At 44.6% G+C, this 16,978-nt stretch overlaps 1 protein-coding gene across 1 annotated transcript in view; it reads left to right on the top strand.

Annotated features, from left to right (window-relative positions):
• Nucleotides 1–16,978, top strand: part of KLHL42 (kelch like family member 42) — a 24,705-nt gene extending 7,727 nt beyond the window's left edge. Inside the window, 4 exon segments of the mRNA XM_032855186.1 lie at nucleotides 1,371–1,876; nucleotides 1,879–3,226; nucleotides 12,844–13,037; nucleotides 16,338–16,978. Of these exon segments, the coding sequence (XP_032711077.1) occupies nucleotides 1,615–1,876; nucleotides 1,879–3,226; nucleotides 12,844–13,037; nucleotides 16,338–16,789 (2,256 nt within the window). The 5' untranslated portion in view covers nucleotides 1,371–1,614 and the 3' untranslated portion in view covers nucleotides 16,790–16,978.

Raw genomic sequence — 16,978 nt, 5'->3', positions numbered from 1 at the left:
GAAGGCAAGAAAATACCAGTCTGAGGCATATCCATGACGTTTGGAAACAAAAGCATCCATTGGTGAAAGATTCTAAAAGGACAGGGAAGAGACTAAGAGCCTGTTCTTCTTGGCTGACCCACTGAATCTGGCATTGTTGCTGATGGAGGCACAAATAAATCCCAAGCCCAAGCCTCTTTAATAGAGGGTGTGCCTCCCAGCAAAGTTTGCCAGTTTAAGGCCTAATACTAGAGATGGCACTTTACTTTCCCAAAGAGGTTGCTAAATTCATGGTTGCCTCCCCCCAAGAAACTTAGAATGTCTTGACTGCACCCTTATTGAGAACAGAAGTGTGAGAAGTTGCTTGAGAATGGAGTTTTATCAGTAATGATTTAAAGTCCAAGAAATAAGGTGAAAAGATAAAGTTCACAGATTAAAAAAAAAAATAGACGAATAAGGCAAGTCATAGATCCATCCTTGTCTCCTTCACTTTTCCCAGGGAGGCCAGAATCTACTAGAATTTTTTTCTATGTCTTTAATATGTTAGTTTCTTCTCCATGGTGTTTTATAAAGAAAATAATGGAGGACAACTCACCATGAGGCAGTTAAGTTACATAGTGAGAAGCACAAATTAACCAAAAAGGTGCTGAAATAATTTCATGCTTTACCAATCTGACTTTCTTCTCTGGTTTTTAACCCTCCCCCCCTTCCCCCCCACCCCCCTCCCCCCCCTCCCCCAGCCCTTGCTAAGGTAAAATGTTAATCCGGTTGTAGTAGGTAACTTGTTTCAAAAAGCAGAAATGTATTTATGAAGAAGGTGTCATTTAACAACTTGTCATTCAAGAAGACAGATGAAGCTTGTCATAATAAAAACAAAGCCCAAATACATCTCCTCCCCAAGTTGAGGACTATTACGGAAGAATCTTGGTCTGGGAAAAATTTCAAGGTTTTTTGTTTGTTTGTTTGTTTGTTTGTAGAATAGGGTGCCAGTTCCCTCCCAATCCTTATCCCTCTATCTACCCAAAACTAACCTAACAGTATCCCCCTCACTCCCTTCTAAGATTAATTCATATCTCATGAACAACACGAAGTCCTCATTATTAGGCCTGAGCTTTTTATTCATCTCTTTGCAACGTCCAGTGAGAGGAGACCGGGAAGAAGTCTACCCTCCTTAAGTAGTCCTCAGACGGGGCATGAGCTGGGGAACATAGGGTGGCAAGAAAAGCCACTCGGTAGGTCAGTATGACTAAAGGCGGCCAGACCTTCTGCCCAAAGGATCACGTTCTGTCATGGCTAGCCCAATCAAATTGAAATAGGAGAAGCAATGACTTTTAGACGAGGTTTTAAAAAGAAGTCACGTGTCCTCACTTAAATTGTCTTTCTTTTAATAGCATAAAAAGGATTAACGGGCCCCAGCAGCAAATACAAGCTCCTCTGCTTCCCGACCCGTTTCATCTGCTGTACTGTGCACCCCAGCGAGCCCTGCAGAACCTGCTGCCATCTGCCTGGACCTTCTTTCTGCAAGATGGCTTCTACACGATGGCCATGGCGAAGAATCAGCTCTAGGTGTCACCTGCGTGTGTAGGGAAGGCCTGTGTGCCTCAGGCCCCGGGACACTATGCCTGATTGGGCTAGATGGGCGATCCCAGATGTGATGTCATTTTGACTCCCAGGACCCCCGACTCCCATCATCCCGGTCCCCCCACGCCTGTTTCTTCTTTTCTCTCTCTCCGCGCTTGTAAAGCAGCGCGGAAGAAACAGCGGACTGGCTTCACCTCGCCTCCAGTCCCCCTCCCAGCCCGCACATCGCTGCGGAGCCCGCAGGCCGCAGAGCCGCTGCGCCCGGCGTGCGGGGGAGGCTGAGGGGACGTGGCCGCAGCCTGAGCAACGGGGCCCGCAGCCCTCCAGCCCTCCCCGAAAGCCGGATCCGCTCGCAGGTCTGGCGGGCGGCAGGGGTCCTGCGGGCGGAAGTGAGAAGCGAGGCGTGGGAGGAGGCTGCAGACTGGGGGCTGGGATCCCCTCGGCGGCTGACGCGGCCCGGACAACCCGAACGAGGACGGCGGCCGCCTCCCGACGCCCGGTGCGCTGCAGCCGGGCCTTTTTTGGCGTTGAGGCAGAGCAGACGGGCAGGGCGGCCGCTCCGGGGGAGCGAGGCTGAGCCGCCGCCCCCGGGACCAGGAGGAGGGGCTGCCTCGGGGGCGCCGCCGAGACCCAGATAGGCTGGGCGGACGCGGGAGCGGGCGGCGGCCGGTCGCCTCCCTCCTCCGCGGCGCCATCCCTCGGCGCGCCCAACCCGGAACCCGGCGAGCGCGTGGGGGCGGGGAGGCGAGCGCGCAGAGCTGGCGGGCACCCCCGCGGCCCCCGGCCCCCCAGCCATGTCGGCCGAGGAGATGGTGCAGATCCGCCTGGAGGACCGCTGCTACCCGGTGAGCAAGAGGAAGCTTATCGAGCAGAGCGACTATTTCCGCGCCCTCTACCGCTCCGGCATGCGCGAGGCCCTGAGCCAGGAGGCCGGCGGCCCCGAGGTGCAGCAGCTGCGCGGCCTCAGCGCCCCGGGCCTGCGCCTGGTGCTGGACTTCATCAACGCCGGCGGGGCCCGCGAAGGCTGGCTCCTGGGCCCGCAGGCGGAGAAGGGCGGCGGGGTGGAGGAGGAAGAGGAGATGGACGAGGTGAGCCTGCTGGCGGAGCTGGTGGAAGCGGCCTCCTTCCTTCAGGTCACGTCTCTGCTGCAGCTGCTGCTGTCCCAGGTGCGGCTCACCAACTGCCTGGAGCTGTACCGCCTGGCGCAGGTGTACGGGCTGCCCGACCTGCAGGAGGCCTGCCTGCGCTTCATGGTCGTCCACTTCCACGAGGTGTTGTGCAAGCCCCAGTTCCACCTCCTGGGGGCTCCTCCTCAGGCCCCCGGGGATGTCAGCCTGAAGCAGAGGCTGAGAGAGGCCCGGATGACGGGGACTCCGGTTCTTGTAGCCCTGGGGGATTTCCTGGGGGGACCCCTGGCCCCTCACCCCTACCAAGGGGAGCCCCCGTCCATGCTCAGGTATGAGGAGATGACCGAACGTTGGTTCCCGCTGGCCAATAACCTTCCTCCCGACCTGGTGAACGTCAGGGGTTACGGGTCCGCCATCCTGGACAACTACCTCTTCATAGTGGGCGGGTATAGGATCACTAGCCAGGAAATCTCGGCTGCGCACTCCTACAACCCCAGCACCAATGAGTGGCTCCAGGTGGCCTCCATGAACCAGAAGAGGTAAGCGCCCAGCGGGGCTGCTTCTGCTTCTTTTCCCGTTCCATTCATTCACTTGCTCACTAGTTCGTTCATTCCCCTGATGTTTCCTGGGCAATCGCAGGAGATTTTGCTGAGGTGGGAATGACATCTTCAGGAGTGTCGCTGGCCTGGACTCTGGCAGAGTTCCCAAGGAACTGAGAACTTGGAAGGAAGAGAGGAAGAAGTGGCCCCAGCCCGGTCAACTAACCGAGTACTTTCCTTGCAGATCTCGCTTTTTCAGGCAAACTGCCTTTTTGCCTCTTTCCCAGTTGTGGGGGAGGGGTTATGTCTGTGGTTTCCTGGGAGGATACTGTAAAGGAAAACTTTTTTTAAGTTTGCTTTCATTTTTACCTTTTTTTTTTTTTTTTTTTTTTTGGCTCTAATCCTGATTACAGTGACAGACCGGGCAGTGACCTGTAATACTGTCTTGGGAGGATTTTTGTTGTTGTTATTGCCTTTGAAGCTTTCCACACTGGGGCCCCAATCTGTGATCAGGAGATTACCATTAGAATTGTACCTTGGATTGTCTTTATTTTGTATCCTCTCTTTTGCATCTCCCTTCCTTCCCAGACAGTTTCGTCTTTGCTCTAAAATTTGAGCCTGGCAGTGGTCACCTACAGAATTAGAACATTTCAGTCCACCCAACCTTCTCCCCTCCCATCCTCAAATCCCTCCCAACATGCCCTTGGGTGACATGAAAACAGGTAAAGGAGGAGGGGAGGTGAGGGAGAATAGGGAATAGAGGTGGGAAAGGAAAAGGAAGAAGAGGAAAAAAAAAAAAAAGAGCAGAGCAGATACAGGAAGAGATGGTAGGTAGGAAAGAAAGATGGTAGGACTCAGGATGGCCCAGAGCCATTCACACACAAGTGGGGAGAAGAATCAGTGTGACCCACGAAAGGACAGGAATACTCTTTCTTCTGCTACACTTGTATCCATCTCAACCCCCACATGGGCCCTACCCTGAAGTGTGGAACAAGTAGTTGGGGGACTCACCACCAGGCAAAGAAAGTTTTAACTGGAATGGGAAGACCATTATACATACATACTTGACTTAAGGGTACCTCAACCTGGGGGGGTGGGGGAAACAGTGGCTTTATTTCTACTATAACATAAAATTCATTTTGGAAAGTGTTCTTTTTTTTCTGGTGATAAAAATAATACATAATTATTCTAGAAAAGTGGAAAATGGAAAAGAATCAAGAAACAGAAAGACTATCACTCCTGCTCCCTCCCTCACAGAGGCAATACTGTGTAGAGATTGGAATGTTTTCTTCCAAGCCCTTTTTAGTGTATTATTTATACCACTGAGATGATACTGTATTTAAGATTTGGTATCAGAAGTGTTATTTTTAAGCAAATTCTACAAGCTTTAATTGAAGTAACAAAGGGACATTCAGTGGTTACGGATGGTGCTCAGATTTGGGGTGGAAGGCCCAGCCGGTTGTCTGTCACCTCTACACATGTGTGTCCAGCTGTATCAACTGCTACTCAACAGAACCCCTCCACCCCCAAATCCAGCTTGAGCTCTAACATAACACCTCACAGAATTATTATTATTATTATTATTTTTTTAGAGAAGCGGGGAGGGCCACAGGGGGAGAGTGAATCCTAAGCAGGCTCCATGTTCAGCACAGAGCCTGACGTAGGGTTTGATCTCATGATGCTGGCATCATGACCTGAGCCAAAATCAAGTCAGATGCTTAACCAACTGAGCCACTCCAGTGCCACCTTTTCTTTCTTTACAAATCCTTGATAGTCTTTTTTCTTTTTCTTTTTAGGAATATTCTTTATGTCCTCCAGGGGAAAAAAAGGTATTCAAGTAATTCGTAAATACATGCTTAGAAAAATTACAAATGACACGAAAAACCACAGAGTAAAAGATATGTGTATCTACTGATATATATTTATATATTATACATTTGTAAATATATGTTATAAATGTGCATTTATATAAACATAAGTATGTTGATAATTGTTAGGGGAAAATGTATGTATGCGTGTACATGCAGGGGTGTGTGTGCATCTTATATATGTTTTTACCATAGGTTGATTAGGCTGTGCTGATTATTCTGACCATTCCACTTGGAGAGTTTTTTCTGTATCAACAAATATCAACAAATATAGAGCTGTCTCACTCATTAATAAGAGCTGTATTCTAGCCTATGGCTGTACCATAATGTAATCAGCCCATCCCTTACTCATGAGCATTTAAGTTGCTTCTATTTGCCATTATAAACAATGCTATAATGGGATGCCTGGGTGGCTCAGTCGGTTGAGCATCTGCCTTTGGCTCAGGTCATGATCCCAGGGTCCTGGAATGGGTCCCATGTTGGGCTCCCTGCTCCTCAGGGAGACTGCTTCTCCCTCTCCCTCTGCCCCTCCCCACACTTGTGCTCTCTCACTCGCTCACTCTCTCTTTCGAATACATAAGATCTTTAAAAAAAATGCTATGTTGAACATCTTGGCATATATGTGCCTCTCTTAGCAGGCATTTTTCAGTAGTTCTAAATGACAAATTCCTGGAATCCCTGGATAGGTGAGCCAAAGTATATATAAGTTTTTAAATTTTGGTAGCTCCTGCCAAGTTGCCCATCAGAACATTGTTCAGATCTCCTCTCCTATCAACAGTGTCTGAGCTTGCCAGTTCCTATACTCCTGCCAAGACAAGATATTATCATTATTTTTTATTTTTACCAATCTAGTGGACAAACACTGATGTGAATCTTTCTGCTTGGGAGAGAAATTTTTCCTCTCAGATGTTTATTGGCCCTTTGTATATATTTTATAAGTGGCCTTTGCCAATGAAAAAGAAAATTGGTTTATCTTTTTCATATTCAGTTTAGAAATTCTGTTTACATATGTAGAATCAATCTCTTGTCTCAGGTAATGTTGCACTGTTTCCCCCCTGCCTTTATTTTACTGGAAGGCCTCAAAAATAAAATCCGCAAAGTGACCAGGCTGGTGAAGTCAATGAGTAGAGGGGTGGGTTGGAGTGATGATGAATTGGAGAGCTGTCACCCCACCGCAAGAGGGCCCCACCTCTCTCACCCACAGCTTGTTGCTATCTCCAAGTATAGAAAGCATTGCCAGACAGCCAGATGCCCTGATTTTTAAAGGCTGGCAACTTACTGCATTGAAAAAACCAACATCAACTGTAACAGAAACCTTGCAGACCAAACGAACTGTAGGACAACACCAGCATTGTGAGCCTCCAATTTTGGACGTCAGGTTTATCATGTTTTCTTACATGAGGAAATTTAAATTTTTTTGAAGTCAAATTTGTCATGTATATCCTATTAGCTTTTAATCTTGCACAGGAAAGGTGTCTACAAGTTAAGAATATACAAATATTCATCTGTCTTATAATCTATTTTATAGTTTTGCCTTTTTACATTTATATTTGAATGTGTTTGGGATTCATTTTTATGTAAGGTATAATGTTAGGTTATAGCATGTTTCCTAAATGTCTTAGTGGCCTCACTCCTCACTGTGATTTGCACAACCAGTTATCAGATGCTAATTTTCCTGTTTCCATATTGACATATTGGCTATTCCTTTACCGATAGCATACTTTTAAATTATTGCAGCTTGGTAAACTATTCTGTTGTCTCATGGAATGGAGACCTGTTTTTTTTTTTGTTTTGTTTTGTTTTGTTTTGTTTTAAGATTTTATTTATTTATTTGACAGAGAGAGAGAGAGATCACAAGTAGGCAGAACAGCAGACAGAGAGAGGGGGAAGCAGGCTCCCTGCTGAGCAGAGAGCCCGATGCTGGACTGGATCCCAGGACCCCGAGATCATGACCTGGGCCCAAGGCAGAGGCTTAACCCACTGAGCCACCCAGGTGCCCCTTTTCTGTTTTATTTTGATTCTCTTAGCTATTCTTTGTACATTTTCCCCTTCAGAGAAACTTTAGAATCCGATTGTCAAGTCCTGTTGGAGTTTTAATTGGGCTGACATTGTATTTATCAGTTAAGTTGGAGGAGGATTAATAGTTTCATAATACTTTGCAGATAGAAAAATGGTTTATTTTTCCATGTATTTAGGTCTTTTGGTCTTTCAGGAAAGGTTTATGATCTTTGTATAGTCTGTATATTTTGTGCAGTTATTCTCAGGAATTTTCTAGGTTTTTTTTTTTACTTTTGTTTATTTATTTATTTTTTAAGTAGGTTCTGGGCAAAGGTTGGGCTTGAACTCAAAACCCTGAGATTAAGAGTTGCGTGCTCCACTGACTGAGTGAGCCAGGCAACCCCGAGCTACTGTTTTTTTTCTACACAGATACTTTTTTTCACCAAATTTTAAAATTGGGGGCCATGTCAGGATTTGTAACTGTCTTTATCTCTCTCATACTTTGACGTGATTTGATGGTCAACTCAACTGGATGTCCCTTTCTGAACTCTCAGTTAGGCTAAATATTCAAATTCTTTGTTTCTCTAGAACACTCTCCACCTCGAATTGAAGTTTTCTGCTTATGTTTGTTTCTCTCCCTTCCAGTCAGGTCCAGTTCATTGCTTCTGTGTGCTCCTACTGCTAATGTGATATCCAATAATTCATAGATGCTCAAAATGCACCATTGTTTTTGAATTATGGGCTATATCATATATTATTGTAATAAAAGTGACTATATTATTTTATTTTTTAAAATGTAATATTGTGAATATTTTTATCTTGTAACAGTCACTATAGTTATTTAGAATAGTGGAAAAATAATAATAGGTAACATTTAACTGAACATTTACTCTGTGCTAGGTACTATTCTTACTGCTCTCACTTATTCTTCACAAAGACTGTATCAGTCAGGTTCCCATTTTACAGAGTCAGAAACCAAGGCATAGAAAGTTAAGTAAATTGCTAAGGTGTGTAGTAAGTAGAGTAACCAAAATGTAAATATCCATTGAATAGATATAACCATTTAGAGTATTTGCAGTTTGGCTTATAGACTAGCAGTGACCATCTTCATTCATGTGCATTTTTTAATTTTCTTAAAAATTATTTTCTTCAGAGAAGTGGAGCACAGATGCTTTGTGCTGCTTTTAAAAATTTCATTACGTGTGTTTGAGCTTCACCACAGCCTTCATGTCTAGCATCTTTCTAGTCACTATTGGGCAAACAACAAAGACGACATGGTTCCTGTCCTCAAGGAGTTTAGATGATGAAACAAGTAAAAATGAAACTTAGAATGGGATTGTTTCTGGATAATGTATCTAATACAGTTTCTGGAAACACCAGAGGAAACTTAGAACCTTGAGGAAAAGCAGATTTCAGCCTCTGTGATTACATAGCATTTCACATCTGGCTTGATTCACTGCCTCTGTGATATACCTTTACTGTTTTACTTTGACAAAGTGGTCAAATGCAATGCAGCCCACATTCCTCAGCGACTGAATAAGGTGGTGATCTCAGAATCTTAAATAGTATGGGACAGGCAGGAACCCTAGCTTTGAGAGATTCTGTAAAGTCCTTTGCACCTGGAGAAAATGGTGCATGTGACCAGTAGTGCTCCCCCCCCCCAAAAAAAGGGAAGAAAGAGATGTTAGTGTTGTGCCCGCACACTTGAAAATGGCAGTGTGAGTACACAGCAGAGCAGAGAGGCTGCTTTGAAGTCCAGGGATGCCACACTGCCCAGTGGTCTGCATGTGGGTTTGATCTCAGGAGTTGTCAGGACATCCATGTGAAAACCTGTATACCCACAACATTGCTTGCCCTCCCTCCGCGCTTACATTGGTGATAACTTGCAGGAACTGGCCAATGTTGCAGCAATCCTGTTCATTCATTTCTCTGTCTCTAACGTCTCTAGTCTCTCTGATTGCCCTGTACTTTTGCTCTGCAGTTGTTCTGTGTGTGAATACAAAGCCGGGAGAGAGTTAAACAAGTTTCCTGGCTGAGATGGAATTACTGTCGTCAGCCTTAGCTGTTCCCTTTTTCTCTGGGTCAAAGTTTAGTATTTTAGGGCATTTCTGGTCTCCTTTCTGGTTAAGGTTGCAGCGGAGCCCGAGAATAGTGGGAAGGAAAGAAAACTATGTGTCTGTTCATCCCCCACTCATTGTGATTTTGTCCAGTAGATGCTTTGTGTGCTCCAGTCTCTCAGACACCTAGTAGGTAGTGACCTGCTGGTCCCCAGGGGAGGTTAGTCCATAGGGAAGTGGCAGAAGGTAGGCATGAGGAGGAGGAGGAGGGGACATAAGGACCCTAGTGCTCCACAAACTATGTAAGTCTTTTCTGAGTGGTTGAGAAAAGATCTTGCCATTTCTCTCTGATGTTTACTCCAATGGCAACAAACTTTTCTATGTAGCAAACCCTAACAAAGGTTCCTATTTCTTGAGCTCTTAACTCAGGGCTACATGTTGTAGACACTGTTTTAGATGTCACTTCCTATTTCAGGCTCACAGCATCTCTTTGGGAGTAGTAGTAGTATTGGCTCCATCTCCCCAAGGGGAAACTGAGGATGAGTTTCATAAGTTTGCATGGTTACAGGGCCAGCACTCGAAGCCGCTCACATCTCTGTGTCACCGGCCGCCCTACAGCTGTATACAGCTACTGTTGATCTGTAGCAGGGTTCAACGTGTTTCATGTTACTTAGTTTTTAAGGATTTGCTGAGTTCTTTATTTCCTTGAGATGAAGTAGCAATTAAATCAGCATTTTTTAACCTTTATTTCTATTTACTGTAAGTCAGTCAAGGATGTAGCTACAACACATCATTATTTGGTTTAAAAATTATTCTCTTTACCCCCTGAGGGTAGTATGTCAGGGATCAATATTGAGAAAACACTAGAGATGACAATTTTTAAAAAAAAAAATCCATAGCTTGGATTCATACTTTCACCCTTCAGGAGGTGAAGAGTGAAAGAGTTACTTTCAGAGAGTAGGAAATGAGGTGCTTCATGGTGAGAATTTATGGATGAGAGAGCACTTTGTATATAATTCCAGAATACATTCTAGCCGGTGACTGTTGCAGTTAACAGATGACAAAGAGACCCTCTCGGAGTTAAGAAATTTAGCCTTATGACACCCAGAAAAAGCATTCCCTCTTGTAACCCCTTTCTGCAGGTGTTCCCCTTTTTAACTCTTCCTATGTGTTATATGTTCCTTTCTCCACTTCACAGGTGGGGAAACTGAGGATGAGATGAACTGAGGATGAGATGAGATTCAGTGACTTGTCCAAGGTCACACAGCCGTTGGGTGGTGGAGCTGAGATCTCCCTGTGTGAGCCTGGGATTACAATCCTCAGCAGGACACGTCTTCACTAAGTGGTTTGCGTTGGGGTGGCAGTTTCATCTTCAACTCAATATTGAAAAGCGTCTTCTCTTCAAGTGAATTTGAGCATGCTGGGTCTGGAGAGATGGAATTGTTTACTTTTAACTGCTTACTCATTCAGCCATTACATGTTTACTTAGGACAAATGATTATGCTGGATGAATATTAAAAACCGTTTTGATCTTAGAAAATTTACTATCTGTGTACCTTTGGGGAGCAAAAACAAATTGCAGGCTGGTAAAATTTAGTCCTTATTTGCAAGCTTTATTTCCTTTGGTTCCCCAAATTTGCACATACACAGAGGGCATCATGGTCAGATTTTAAGGACCATTGGCAGCAGGAAAAGTAAGCAACATGAAGTAGAGACCCCCCCAGTGACTGCCACCCTGTGAAGTCTGTTGGCATGAAATGTGATTGGCTGGCTAGGTGTAATGGACAATGTGAGGTTCTTGCTGAAAAGTACTCTGTTCACTTTCTGATTTGAAAAACAAAACAAGGACTGATTTAAACGGACACACTGCAGGCACCTTTGAAAAAATCTTACTGTTTTAGTAGGTGTAGGTGGCTATTACCCACATGTCCTTTGTCATGGTGCATCAGTGTTGATTAGACTCCTGCTCGGAGATCACACGTGGGCGACTTGTTCCCTGTTTCTTCCTCATCTCCCCTCTTACCTGCGTTTTTCATATGTGGCCTCTACCCCCATTCTTTCTTAGGATATTGTTAATTTTGAAGACATTGTTGTATTGGTGGTAGATGTGGTCTCTAAATTTACATGGTCTACTTTCTTTATTTCAAACACTAGAAAACTAAGAAATTATAGTGATAATATCTTATCTCGGTGTGGTACTTCCTGAGAAACTGTTGCCTGTAATGTCTTGACCATCCTGTGATGAGTATTATCCCATTACTAGCAATAGTGAATTGGGGTGTTTGGGCTAGGGTCAGAGAGCTGCTTCAGGTCTTTCTGTTGCATTGTGCTCTGCTCACACGCCTGTAAACTTGAGACTGCTGCGCCAATCTGGGAGACTGGCCCATATGTATCCCATCTGGCCTTCAAGGAGTCATTAATTTCTGTGCGCTACACTGGAACAAATTAGTTTTTTCTTTTCAATTCAGAAGTTAAAAGTTACAAGACTTTTATGTAGCATCTGAAGCTGATGAGCAGTATTTGATTGTATTACTGAATATGGGGCTTAAAACCAGTGTCTTCTCCTTTTAAAATTATTTTATTTATTTGAGAGAGACAGAGATAGTGAGAGAGAGCATGAGCAGGAAGGAGAGAGAGAAGCAGACTCCCTGCTGAGCATGGAGCCTGACACAGGGCTCCATCCCAGAACCCTGGAATCATGACCTGAGCCAAAGGCTGACGCTCAACCAGCTGAGCCGCCCGGGTGCCCCTAAAATTATTTTCTATTATGATAAGTGTTTCTATTATGATAAGTGAACATTTGTTGATTTAAGTATTTGTTAACATATGGAAGCCCCTGTAAGGGTGCTGTATCAAAATATGTTTAGTTTGGTGCTTATGTAACCCTATGTATTGTGTTGTGAAACAGTATATAAGATGCCCTTGGATGGAGTGGTGGGATGGGGGGGCGAGAGATCTGCCAGGAGCACTTGTGGTAAAGGGGTCTTTGAACCACCCTCTAGCACCCACCCTTAGCATACGCACCATAGAAGGTGCTAGTGTGTACCTAACATGGAGCCTCCTCATTGGGGAGGAAGAATGGGAAACATGCTGAGTAGAGAGACAAGGGAGGGAGGTGGTTATGCGTTCCTCCCTTAACACTTGCTCCCGCTGTTGAAAGAAATATTAAGCCTACTGTATACAAAATATCTTTGGTTCTTGGCATAAGGCTAAGCAAGACTACTCTTGGTTATATTGAGTTGCTTATCTCTAATTGCTAAAATTTGAAAAATGCTTCATTCTTGTGAATTCTGAGATAGGAGTGAAATTTGAGGTGTCATTTGGCCATTCCTCTGTCCCCAAGCAGAATGGCACCCAACTTGGAAAGCTAATTTTCTTTAGATATCCAGCACATTCCTCAGTCTGCTTTAGCAGTTCATGCCATTGCCTTCTTTTTTTTTTTTTTTTTAAGATTTATTTATTTATTTGACAGACAGAAATCACAAGGAGGCAGAGAGGCAGGCAGAGAGAGAGGAGGAAGCAGGCTCCCCGCTGAGCAGAGAGCCCGATGAGGGGCTCGATCCCAGGACCCTGGTATCATGACCTGAGCTGAAGGCAGAGGCTTTAACCCACTGAGCCACCTAGGCGCCCCATGCCATTGCCTTCTTAATGGTCAAGAAAACTGACTCTCTGGGCCTTTGTATCTCTCTTTCAGGTCTAACTTCAAACTTGTGGCTGTTAATTCAAAACTCTATGCCATTGGTGGGCAGGCCGTTTCTAATGTTGAGTGTTACAATCCCGAGCAGGATGCCTGGAATTTTGTGGCACCCTTACCAAATCCTCTGGCCGAGTTCTCTGCGTGTGAGTGTAAGGGAAAAATTTATGTCATTGGAGGATATACGACCAGAGGTAAGTGAAGGGGCCAAGTAAGTTATCCTCATCCACGTGAGCTTGGGCAGCCTGGGGAAACGCTCTGATATTATAATTTCATACATTATATACTGGATATTTGCATATCTGGGAGGAAGAGAGTTGAGTATTACAAGAGTACTTTGGACAGAAAGGACCTTTGATCCCTTTGTGTGAGCATGAAAATTGAATGGGGTAGAGGATGTGATGAAGAGAATATATATTTTCTTTCTGCTCTGGAAACCCAGCCTTGTGACCACCTGTCTGTGACTGGACTGGGTAAGTGCCATCCTTCTCCCAAACACATTTAATACTATGGAATTTAGGGCCAGAATATCCTTGTGAATCTGTGTTTTCACTTTCTTCGTTCTTGAGCACAAACGTATCAGACAGTTTCCAGAAGCTCAGCTCAAGGCTGTTGTTCACATAGTGAAAGAGGATTACAAGACACACGAATATAAGAGAATTTTTTCCTGACCAGAGGTGGGAGGTGGTTGTGCTATTTATTGAGCTGTACTGTTTTTGGTGGGCATTTGGCATTAATAATTTGGAAATAAGTTTCTCCAGTAGGTTTTATACTTCTGTTCTCGGTAGATAGCATCTCACATGATCGTGACAAACTTGGTTGTGTTAGGAGGCGGTGGTGGTCCATCAGGTAGAAGTGTGTCTTGCCTTTTATCTCTGTCCCCCACTTGTGTCCGAGTTACCTCTTGGCCAAAGAAATTTATTTATTTTTTATTTTTTAAAAAAGATTTTATTTATTTATTTGACAGCAATAGAAAGCGCATATCTTTTAGGGGGCCACTGTTGAACTCAGGCAGTGACCAAGAGAAATGGGAAGCAGTGAGCTTTTTTTTTTTTTTTTAATGCCCTCAAGTTTTTATCCCTGTGGAGCTAGTCCCAGTGCCTCTCCCTCATGACTTTCCACTAAAGATAAGAAAATTGCCAGCTTTTTTGGGTAACAAATAATTGAAAAAAAAAAAAAAAGAGAGAGAGAGAGAGAGACCTAGCAGCCATTTCTTTTACCTTCCACATTGGTGTTTGGGTACAGTGGTCAACTTCATGTGCTTAATGAAACCATAGCCCCCAGAGAATTCCTGTGTGTGCATATGTACCTCTGGGTGTCTGTGTGTCTCTTCTCTTAGGAAAGTAAATACAGTTATTTACTTTTGAACATTTCTAAGAATTCTGATTCCTCCCTAGATTTTGTAACCCAGAATGCACCCTGTGGGCTGACATAATGCACACATAACCCTTGGCTTTTCTTGGGACCAGGCGCTGGGAAGCACTGACAGGCAGCACTGTAACCCAAGAGTACTCTGCTGGTAGATTTCCTAGTTTTTCCATGACCCTGGCTGAGCAAATGTTCTTTAGATTTGACCTGGAAAACCCTTGTTTGTGTGTTTTCTAGTTTCTCAAGCCACTACTAATGTACCTTCTTCACTCAGGCCACCCATGGTGATTCCTGCCCTGGATTCCCCGAGCCAAATACCTGTGATGGGATGGTTGGGTGATGTGGATGGATGAGTGTTTGTGTAAGGGTTGAAAACGGGTTTTCTGAGATGAGAGGGCGGGACAGTTCCTTGTACTCTGAAACACCCCTCCTCTTCTGTATGGGATCTTCCCAGCACTACCTAATAGTTACCTTTAAAATAAGGAATCATAATTGTCATAAAACAGAATGCAGGGCTCAAAGTTGGGCTCTTGGCTGGCTGACTTCTTAAGTTAGGTAGACTTTTAAAATTTAGGAAGTAATAGTTCACGATTTTTATGACAGCTGTTTGATTGTATTGATTTTGTAGCAGGCATTGAGGAAATTAAAGGAAACCCCATAGAGAGCAATAGTAACCACTCAAGGGAAGAAGGGTGATTTGCTGAAGTTCAGAATCACCTCTCAATATAAAAGCAAAAAGGTTATTCTACCAACTCAAACCACCTCATCATGGTCTGAGCCCTTGTTGGGTGAGGAGAGAAAACATTTACAGAAGACCTGGGAAGACCTTCAGACCTGGAACGGAGAAATAAGTCCTTTATTCATGCGGTGGGAAGCCAGGTTACTAAGGAGCACTTTTGATACAGTGGAACCAAACTCCCTTGGACTGTCTCTGGAATGAGTTTCTTCACAATACCTACAATAAAAAGAAATACAAGGAGGTATTAGTGTGGGTGGAAAAGAGAGGGACCATTTCCTAAAGCTGTAGCAATTCTGAAATTTCTACAGGTGGGGGGACACGTGCACACACAGGGCTCAGTCTCCTTTCCGTTCTTTCTGTGCCCTCTGAGAGGCCCTCGACTTGATACCAGAGGTGGGGGTGGAGCTCCTTCATCTTTGCTAACTGGGGGGTGGGTCCCTCTGTGTCAGGAGGAAGTGTTGTACCCTTTAGTTCCACATCTCTTCCCGAGCTGAGTTGTCTCTTACACTGATGGATTTTGTTGTTTGTTTAAACAACAACAACAAAGAGAAAGTTCATTCTTTCTGATAACTCAGAGCATTTTTTCTGCTGAGGCTAAAATATGCCACTTATTCTTTCCTAAAGGAGAAGAGGATAAAAAAGAACAATTAAAAAAAGAAAAATGAAACTAGTTATTTTAAATTTCACAAGCATTTTTCAAAAAGAGAGTAGGCAGTATTTTTCCTTAAAGCAGCTGAGAATTCAAGATAATGTTAGAGTAGCCTTTGATCTACTTTCTGATTTTATCCACACAAGAATCAGCCATCTTTGGGGAAGCAGGCTTCAGGGAGAGGAAGAGCCTTTGTGAGTATGTCTCTGCTGTTATAGTTGGGACATGGAATTGCCAAGTGATTCTATGGCTTGAAGGCCACAGTGAGAATTTCTGGGGTTTCTCCTGACTTGCAGTTGTGTGTTGTTTCCTTTAGACTAACCCCTGAAGATCTTGCTTGGCTCACTTGTCTTGTTTAGTAGAGTCGCTTGTCAAGAGTAGATCCCTTGGGGCTCCGCCTGTCACCTATATTAAGAGTCAGTAATTTGTAGCGATTGAGGAGAGTTCCAAGGCTCTGATTCTTTTTACATTGGACTGGTGGTTCTAAAATGCTCCAATCACAGCAGGCCGTGTCCTGGCCCTCTTGATTCTGAGAGCCTCCCAGGGAGGGGACATCCCCAGGGGGTTGGTTCTAAGCAGATGATCTCCCAGCCATTACTGTTGTCCCAACCTCTGCTTCTCTGGAGTTGTTTTGCCTCTGACCAGATGGTCCAGGCGGGGGCAGATGTTATCACAGCGTGTGCGGGCAGTGGTGCTCCTCACGGCCATGTCCTCATTTGGCTTCTTTCTTCCTTTCAGATCGCAACATGAACATTTTGCAGTATTGCCCCTCGGCCGACATCTGGACACTGTTTGAAACCTGTGATGTCCACATTCGCAAGCAGCAGATGGTGTCTGTTGAGGAGACCATCTACATCGTGGGCGGCTGTCTGCACGAGCTGGGGCCCAACCGGAGGAGCAGCCAGAGCGAGGACATGCTCACGGTGCAGTCCTACAACACCGTCACGCGTCAGTGGCTCTACCTCAAGGAGAACACGTCCAAATCGGGGCTTAACTTGACTTGCGCGCTCCACAACGATGGCATCTACATCATGAGCAGAGACGTGACCCTGTCCACCAGCTTGGAACATCGAGTTTTTCTTAAGTACAACATCTTCTCAGATAGTTGGGAAGCATTCAGGCGTTTCCCGGCCTTTGGACACAACTTGCTGGTTTCCTCTCTTTATCTGCCCAATAAAGCAGAAACATGACTGAACCAATTTAGGATTTAAAAGAAACCTGGTTCAAGGCAGAAAAAGAAAAAAAAGAAAAAAGTAGTGTTCCATTTCAAGGGAGGCTAATTTCCAAAGGGAAAAAGTGGGTTAAAGTAGGTCACATGTACAATAGCTGTAAATAAGCTTACTTGAACTAATTACTTGAAAACTTGTGGAGAAAAGAGA

The sequence above is a fragment of the Lontra canadensis genome, unplaced genomic scaffold (genome assembly GCF_010015895.1).
Source record: "Lontra canadensis isolate GAN:19392208 unplaced genomic scaffold, GSC_riverotter_1.0 scaffold9, whole genome shotgun sequence".
NCBI classification, from domain to species: Eukaryota; Metazoa; Chordata; class Mammalia; order Carnivora; family Mustelidae; genus Lontra; species Lontra canadensis.
This window is presented reverse-complemented; position numbering and strand designations above follow the sequence as displayed.